The sequence below is a fragment of the Salvelinus alpinus genome, chromosome 14, assembly GCF_045679555.1.
Source record: "Salvelinus alpinus chromosome 14, SLU_Salpinus.1, whole genome shotgun sequence".
In the NCBI taxonomy this organism is placed as follows: Eukaryota; Metazoa; Chordata; class Actinopteri; order Salmoniformes; family Salmonidae; genus Salvelinus; species Salvelinus alpinus.
Window position 1 is genome coordinate 45,353,397 of NC_092099.1, and position 9,242 is coordinate 45,362,638.

Below are 9,242 nucleotides of genomic sequence, written 5' to 3' on the forward strand. Positions count from 1 at the left end.
AATACTAAGTGCTCTCCAGAGGGTGGTGCGGACTGCCCAACTCACCACCGGGGGCACCCTGCCTGCCCTCCAGGACACCTACACCACCCGATGTCACAGGGAGGCCAAAAAGATCATTAAGGACATCAACCATCCGAGCCACGGCCTGTTCACCCCGCTATCATCCAGAAGGCGAGGTCAGTACAGGTGCATCAAAGCTGTGACCAAGAGACTGAAAAACAGCTTCTATCTCAAATCCATCAGACTGTTAAATACCCATCACAATCCGACTACCACCCGGTTACTCAACACTGCACCTTAAAGGATGCTGCCCTATGTACATAGACATGGAATCACTGGTCACTTAAATAATGGAACACTAGTCACTTTAATAATGTTTACAAACTGCTTTCCTCCTCTTATATGTATATACTGTATTCTACTGTATTTAAAGTTCCATTATTCCATTATTTTACTTTTAGATGTGTGTGTATTGTTGTGAATTGTTAAGATACTACTGCACTGTTGGAGCTAGGAAGAAAATAATTTCACTACACCTGCAATAACATCTGCTAAAAATGTGTATGTGACCAATAAAATGTGATTTTGATTTGATTTAGTAGTGTATTAAAGGTAATAACCCTTTAAATGTAATATTCAGTTAAATTATGTATTTATATATTGGTTCTCTTACCCTGTAAGCAGTCTATGAACTGCTCTTAGTCTATGTCACTCTGACATTGCTCATCCATATATTCATATATTCTTAATTCCAGTCCTTTACTTAGATTTGTGTGTTTAAGGTATTTGTTGTGTAATTGTTAGATATTGCTGCACTGTCAGATGCACAAGCATTTCACTACACCCACAATAACATCTGCTGAGCACGTGTATGTGACCAATACAGTTTGATTTGATCTGATTCCTAATGAGTGACTGCAATCCACACTTTAGTTTTGGTAGTCACTGCACACAAACACGAATGTTATCATTTTCAGACAAAAAAATGTACTTCCTTCAGTACACTACTACAACAGTGTGACTGTTTTGGAATAAAATGTTCAATATATTTCCTTTAACATCCTCTGTGTTGTGTGCTTATTGTTTAACCATTGATATGTTCTAGGTCATTTTGAGAACTTAAGGAGCATCAGGTCCTGCTGGAATATCTACCAATAGCATGTCCATCTTTTTGTGATAAATTACACTGGTCACTGTTCAAAACATTTATAAAGTATTAAGAAAGTATGAATAGTCCTCACTTTAGATTAGGGACTGCAAAACTACTTTACTAATGATCAGTAAATGGTTTATAAGGATATTCATTAAACATCTTATGAATGATCTTCTGAATCATTATTACATAATATAAACGTTGTTTAAAAATGTGTGAAAAAGTAGCTTACTAAAACAAATGTGGGAGTAATGATACATAAATGATGAATAAACTATTTACTAATCTATTATACGTTCTTCATTACAAAGTGTTATTATAAAGTGTTGCCAATCTCTATATTCATTCAGAGTAAACAGTATCTGAGAGAGCTGCTCTGGCGTGACCCCTGACCTGGCAGCAGTGATGTAGTGAGAGTAGTGGTACTGTTCATACATGCATATAGTAGCTATTTATACATGTGAGAATACCTAGCTGACTAACATTTAATACATGTGGGAGTAATTATTATTAAATGGTGAGAAAACTGTAAATTCCTTACAAATAGTTTATTACTGAACATTATAAAGTCTTACACATAATTGCATATTCTCGCATTTTACCCTCAACTACTTACACAATACACCATTGAGATAGACTTAGACATGATCTGATATTGCGCAATGTTGAACAATTCAACTTCAGTACACTTGTTAAAGGCATTGTGTCCCAATTCAGCCACTAGACGGTGATGTTAAACAACATATAGAATGACTCACAACCTCCTCGGAATGTACTTTTAGGAGACAAACACAGGCGTAGGTATTTGGAATATACAACCCTAAATGACTACAATGTCATTTATAAAACAAGCTTATACCTTCTTATGCCTTATCCTAGTCATTCCAATCCAATCCAGCCAAAACATTCGGTATCAACACCATATGTTCCTATGATGACAACACTGAGGTAAGTCACGTCACTGTACTGCTACATGAAAGAAGGAATTACAACAATTGTATTACGTAACTATGTCAAACCTATGTTAGTCAAATGTAGGAATAAAACATAGGAACTATGAACGCCTTAACTTCAGAGTTAAAATATGTTTAGCTGTCACTTTGAACCATGGATAAAAGAAAGCATAAATGATTGGGTTAATTAGGGAATTAACAAGTGGCAGAAAACTGATGATAAATGATAAAACATTTTCACTTAAAAAAGATACAAAAAGGAAAGGAAATAGAGATGGAATCCAACAAATGAGATAGGTGAAAACAACAATAGCTAGAGTTTTTGCTGCTTTTCTCTCAGACTTATTTGCCTGTACAGTTTTAACACCGGACATACTGGCAGCCTCTTTTGAAAATACCTTTCTGGCCTGTGATCTGGCCACCACAAAGATTTTCATATAAAGTGTTATAATAATAGAGCACGGGACAACCATTGTAATTACAAGGTCAATGATATTACTTGATGTTATTGCTACAGTTAAACATTCTGTCAAACACCTACTGGGTATCTGTACATTTACAAAGTTTTTTACAATAACAGCATCGTATATGATACAACAACACCAGGTAATGGATATAAAACACATGATTCTTGTTATTGTTATTCTAGAGTGGTACAATAAGGGATCACACACAGCAACATGGCGGTCAATAGATATCAAGACCAAACTGCCCAGAGATAAAGAAGTACATAAAAAAGAGATGTAGAAATGAAACACACAGAAATATTCCCCAAAACCCCAGCATGGTTCCATTGTTGCTACTGTCACTACTGGTATCACAATCATTCCCACCAGGAGATCTGACACAGCCAGAGAGAGGATGAGCAGGTTGGTTGGAGTGTGGAGCTGCTTGAAGTGAGAGATGGAGATAATCACCAGTATGTTCAAAAATACTGTAACTGCTGAAATCAATGAGAAGAAGATGTACAGTGTTATGTAGATAGATGTCGATAGCAAACCCTTTCTGCAAGAAGAATTTCCATCTTGAAAACAGTATATAACATCTTCATGTTTCTCCATTTGTAACAAAAGGTAAAAATGCTGAGGTCCTTCTCCTGCTTGGTCCTGTGTGTGACCCTGTCAGGTCTGCCTTCTGACAAACTCTGAGCTCTGCCTCTCTATTTATCCCTGAGTTACTGACAGAAACTCCCCTCCCCAGGATCTCTCTACACACACACACACACACACACACACACACACACACACACACACACACACACACACACACACACACACACACACACACACACACACACACACACACACACACACACACACACACACACACACACACACACACACACACACACACACACACACACACACACACACACACACACACGTGAGCTGGCAAATGAACAAACGGTTAGATTAACATATCATGCATGAAAACATGATGTAATGTATGACAGGATAGGATGTTGCTGTGGACTCCTTGCCTGTCCTTCAGCCTTACTGATAGTCAGAGATGAAAGAAAAGGTACATTTTCTCAACTGAGCATTTTAATGGGGGAAAATATATTATGGGAGATATTTTGGTCACTCAAAGGCTATTTTACATGGGAAATATGATAACTATTTAAAGTTAACTTAGATAGAACTTCAGATAACTAAAGTTGACAGTAGGGAAGTTGATGAAATGGCATAAGTTTATGTTGCCCTACAAAGGCAAAATGCAGTATCTACGAATTTGATCTGTTGTAATAGCCAGGTATGTTATCTGATTAATGTGGTATTTAGTTTACTTACACAAGAGCAAGCCAGTTGATCAGAAAATATCATGGGGTATCAGAAATTGCTCTCTGTCTAGACAGAAAAATACCTTGAAGTCAGAATTTGCATTAAAATAATATACATAGTTACTGCGTTTTGCCTTTGTAGAGCAGTATGGGGTATGCACTTGTCACGCCGTGACCATAGAGAGCTGTTTATTCTCTATGTTGGTTAGGTCGTGTGATTAAGGGTGGGTTATCTAGGGGAATTATATATCTATGTTGGCCTGATATGGTTCCCAATAAGAGGCAGCTGTTTATCGTTGTCTCTGATTGGGGATCATATTTAGGTAGCCATTTCCCCATTGTATTTGTGGGATCTTGACTATGTTTGTGTGTAGTTGCTTTCTGCACTGCATGTAGCTTCACGTTTCGTTTATTGGCTTTATTGTTTTTGTGCTTTAAGTTTGTCTTCCAAAATAAAGGATGGAAACATACCACGCTGCATCTTGGTCCACTCCTTATAACGATCGTGACAGAAGATCCCACCACAAATGGACCAAGCAGCGTGGCCAGGAGGAGAAGACATCCTGGACTTGGGAGGAGATAATGGCAGGAGACGAAAGCCTTCCATGGAAGCAGACGCAGGAGGATCAACGGCGACTCCGAAGTTCACGACCACGACGGAAGCCCGAGAGGCAGCCGAGTTGGTCGGCGAAGCCGAGGGGCGAGTCTGAGAGCGAAGAGGGATATTGGGATAGACTGAGCGAGGAGTATTGTGAGATAGTTGATGGGAGTGATGAGGCAGAGTGGATGGTTTGGTGTCTGGAGCAAGAGAGTCGCCGTTAGGAGCGTGGGACCAGTCAGGCACCATGCTTTGCAGAGATACGCAATGTGTCTCCAGTGCGCATCCACAGCCCGGTGCGCTCTGTGCCAGCTCCTCGCACTTGCCGTGCGAAAGTGAGCATCCAGACAGGACGGGTTGTGCCGGCTCAGCGCTCCTGGTCTCCAGTACGCCTCCTCGGTCCAGGAAACCCTGCCCCAGCTCTACGCACTGTGTCGACAGTGCACCTTCACAGCCCAGTGCGTCCTGTGCCAGCACCCCGCCCTTGCCGGGCTAAAGTGAGCATCCAGCCAGGACGCGTTATGCCAGCTCTACGCTCCAGACCTCCGGTGCGCTTCCACGGCCCAGGATATCCTGCGCCGGCCATACGTACTGTGTCTCCAGTGCGCCTCCACAGTCCAGTATGTCCTGTTCCTCCTCCCCACACTCGCTCTGAGGTGCGTGTCATCAGCCCGGTGCCACCCGTACCGGTCCCACGCACCAGGCCTCCAGTGCGCCTCCACAGTCAAGGTAGTCCTGTGCCTCCTCCCCGCACTCGCCCTGAGGTGCGTGTCATCAGCTACGTGCCACCTGTACAGGTCCCATGCATCAGGCCTCCAGTGCGCCTCCACAGTCCAGTCCATCCTGTGCCTCCTCCCTGCACTCGCCCTGAGGTGCGTGTCATCAGATAGGTGCCACCTGTACCAGTCCCACGCATCAGGCCTCCAGTGCGCCTCCACAGTCCAGAGCTTCCGGCGACAGTTCCCAGTCCAGAGCTTCCGGCGACAGTTCCCAGTCCAGAGCTTCCGGCAACAGTTCCTAGTCCAGAGCTTCCGACGACAGTTCCCAGTCCAGAGCTTCCAGCGACAGTTCCCAGTCCAGAGCTTCCGGCGACAGTTCCCAGTCCAGAGCTTCCAGAGACAGTTCCCAGTCCAGAGCTTCCAGAGACAGTTCCCAGTCCAGAGCTTCTAGAGACAGTTACCAGTCCAGAGCTTCCGGCGACAGTTCCCAGTCCAGAGCTTCCAGCGACATTTCACAGTCCGGAACCTCCTATGACAGTCCACAGTCCGGAACCTCCTACGACGTTCCACGGTCCGGAACCTCCTACGACGGTCCACGGTCCGGAACCTCCTACGACGGTCCACGGTCCGGAACCTCCTGAGACGGTCCACTGTCCGGAACCTCCTGAGACGGTCCGCAGTCCGGAACCTCCTGAGACGATCGGCGGTCTGGAACCTCCAGCGACGGGTGGCGGTCCGTAACCTCCTACGACGGTCCACTGTCCGGAACCTCCTGAGATGATCGGCGGTCTGGAACCTCCAACGACGGGCGGCGGTCCGGAACCTCCAGCGAAGGTCTGCGGTCCGTAGCCTCCTGCCGAAGGTCCGCGGTCCGGAACCTCCTGAGACGGTCTGCGGTCCAGAGTCTCCAGCGACGGTCTGCGGTCCAGAGCCTCCAGCGACGGTCTGTCGTCCAGAGCCTCCATGGGGGGTTCTCAGTCCGGAGCCTCCTGTGAGGGTTCCTAGTCCGGAGCCTCCGGCGACGATCTACGGTCTGGAGTCCCCAGCGACGAACCACGGTCTGGAGACCCCGGCGACGATCCACGGTCCGGTGCCTCCAGCGACGATCCACGGTCCGGTTCCTCCGGCGACGATCTACGGTCCGGTTCTTGCGGCGACGATCCACGGTCCGGTGCCTCCAGCGAGGATCCACGGTCCGGTTCCTCCGGCGACGATCCACGGTCCGGTGCCTCCAGCGACGATCCACGGTCCGGTTCCTCTGGCGAAGATCCATGGTGTGGAGTCCCCGGCGACGATCTACGGTCCGGTTCCTCCGGCGACGATCCACGGTCCGGTGCCTCCAGCGACGATCCACGGTCCGGTTCCTCTGGCGAAGATCCATGGTGTGGAGTCCCCGGCGACAATCTACGGTCCGGTTCCTCAGGCGACGAACCACGGTCCGGTTCATCCGGCGAAGATCCACGGTCTGGAGTCCCCGGTGACGATCTACGGTCCTGATCCTCCGGCGATGATCCAGTCCTTTGCCCCCGGCGACGATCCACGTTCCGGTTTCCCTGGCGAAGATCCACGGTCTGGAGTCCCCGGCGACGATCCACGGTCCGGTTCCTCCCGCGAAGATCCAAGTTCTGGAGTACTGGGCGACGATCTACGGTCCGGTTCCTCCTGCGATGATCCACGGTCCGGTGCCTCCGGTGACGATCCACGTTCCAGTTCCTCCGGCGAAGATCCACGGTCTAGAGTCCCCGTTGACGATCTACGGTCCGGTTCCTCCGGCGACGATCTACGGTTCGGTTCCTCTGGCCAAGCTCCACGGTCTGGAGTCCCCGGCAACAATCTACGGTCCGGTTCCTCCAGCGACGATCCACAGTCTGGAGCCTCCGGCAACGATCCACGGTCCGGTTCCTCCGATGACGTATCCACGAGCATAGTGGGTACTTCGCCCCGCACCAGAGCCTCCACCGACGGTAGATGCCCACCCGGACCCTCCCCTATTGAGTCAGGTTTTGCGGTCGGAGTCTGCACCTTTGGGGGGGGGTACTGTCACGTCCTGACCATAGAGAGCTGTTTATTCACTATGTTGGTTAGGTCGGCGTGTGATTATCTAGGGTTATCTAGGGGAATTATATATCTATGTTTGGGGTGGAAATACCGGATGATGTTGGCGTCCAGGATGTCTGCCACCAGGACCCAGGAGCGCTCCTCAGGACCGTACACCTCCCAGTCCACCAGGTGCTGGAGCAACATCAGGATTCCAGGAGGGACCTAACAGGCGCGGGTCCACTCGATGTCCAGAGGAGGTGGAGGGGTGTCGCAGGGGACGACATCAGTCAGGGGACCAGGAACCACCGGCCAGAGGAGGAAAACATGAAAGGATGGTGAGATCTGATAGTTGGTGGGGAGTTCTAAATGATAGGTTACCTTGTTGACACTCCGGAGGACATTGAAGTGCCCCACAAACCAGTGCCTCAGCTTCCGGCAGGGCATGAGGTTCCTGGTGGAGAGCCAGACGCGATCACCAGGATGGTAAACGGGAGCCTCACTGCGGTGGAGATCTGACTGATCCTTCTGAAGGCGGACGGCACCCTGGAGCCTCACGTGTGTGCTGTTCCACATCTCCTCTGCCTGCCGGAACCAGTCGTCCACTGCAGGCCACGGTCTGGCTTGGAGACGCACTGGAAAGGAGTAAGCCCGGTGGAAGAGTGACGAAGTGAGTTCTGGGCATATTTCACCAAGGGAAGGAACTGGGCCCACTCCTCATGCATTGACTCCTTAAGAACCTCCCCAGCTCTTGGTTGGTCCTCTCCACCTGCCCGTTATACGGAGGCCGGTACCTGGATGTGAGGCTGACCATGGCCCACTGCTTCTCCATAAAGGCTTTCCAAACCCGCCACGAGAATTGGGGACCACGGTCGGACCGATCTCATCCGGAAGGCCATAGAGCCGGATGACTTGCTGGAATAGTGCCTCAGCGACCTGGAGAGCGGTAGGCAGACCAGAGAGAGGGATAAAATGGCAGGATTTAGAGAATCTGTCCACAACAACCAGAATAGTGGTAAAACCATCAGAAAGGGGGAGATCCTTCACAAAGTTTATGGACAGACGTGACCAAGGCTGATGAGGCATGTGAATGGGAAATAGTTTCCCTGCTGGAGCTTGCCGGGGAGATTTGGATTTGGTACATATGGAACATGAGATGACATAGTGGGCGACGTCCTGCGCCAAGGTGGGCCACCAGTATTTATCAGCGGTTTGGATGGTGTGTGTGATACCTGGCTGACCAGCAGCGAGCGGGATGTGTTTGCCCAGGTCAACAGCCAATCTCTTACCTCCATGGGGACGTAGATGCACTCTGGAGGACAGGTAGCAGGATCGGGTTCCATCTACAGAGCCTAGTGGATGTCCGCATCTACGTCCCAAAACACTGGGCCAACAATAAGGGAGGACAGATTGATGGGCTGGAGGACACTCATAGGACCCTCCAACGACGAGGAACCACAGGATGCGAAAAAGCAGGTCCTCCGGCATCCTGGCCCACAGGCGGTGATTCTCATCTACAACCAGGAGATGTTGGGGTTATGAAGTTTGAGCCACGGGAGTCCAAGGATCACTTTGTGTACGGGTGTGGTGATGAGGAACGGAAGGCTTTCTTGGTGCATGCGTCCCACAGTGAGGGTGAGTGGTGCTGTGATGTGTGAAACTGTGCCGGATCCCAATGGTGGAGTATCCATGGCTTGGAAACTAAAAGGAGAGGAGATCGGGTATGAAGTTAAGTTCAGGGAGGAGACGACGGACTGGTCGATCAATCAATCACATTTATTTATAAAGCCCTTTTTACATAATCCGATGTCACAAAGTGCTATACAGAAACCCAGCCTAATACCCCAAACAACAAGCAACGCAGATGTAGAAGCACGGTGGCTAGGAAAAACTCCTTAGAAAAGCAGGAACCTAGGAAGAAACCTAGAGAGGAACCAGGCTCTGAGGGGTTGCCAGTCCTCCTCTAGCTGTGCCAGGTGAAGATTATAACAGTACATGGCCA

General features: G+C 48.6%; 1 protein-coding gene across 1 annotated transcript; it reads right to left on the reverse strand.

Moving 5' to 3' along the window:
- Nucleotides 1-1,749: 1,749 nt before the first annotated feature.
- On the reverse strand, nt 1,750-3,167 carry LOC139538198 (trace amine-associated receptor 13c-like). The gene has a single exon (XM_071340063.1). The coding sequence runs from the start codon at nt 3,165-3,167 to the stop codon at nt 2,208-2,210; it is 960 nt and encodes a 319-aa protein (XP_071196164.1). The 3' UTR covers nt 1,750-2,207.
- Nucleotides 3,168-9,242: the final 6,075 nt, after the last annotated feature.

Excerpts from the sequence above, each read along its gene's own strand:
- LOC139538198 (XM_071340063.1), bottom strand. The coding sequence starts at position 3,167 with ATGGAGAAACATGAAGATGTTATATACTGTTTTCAAGATGGAAATTCT.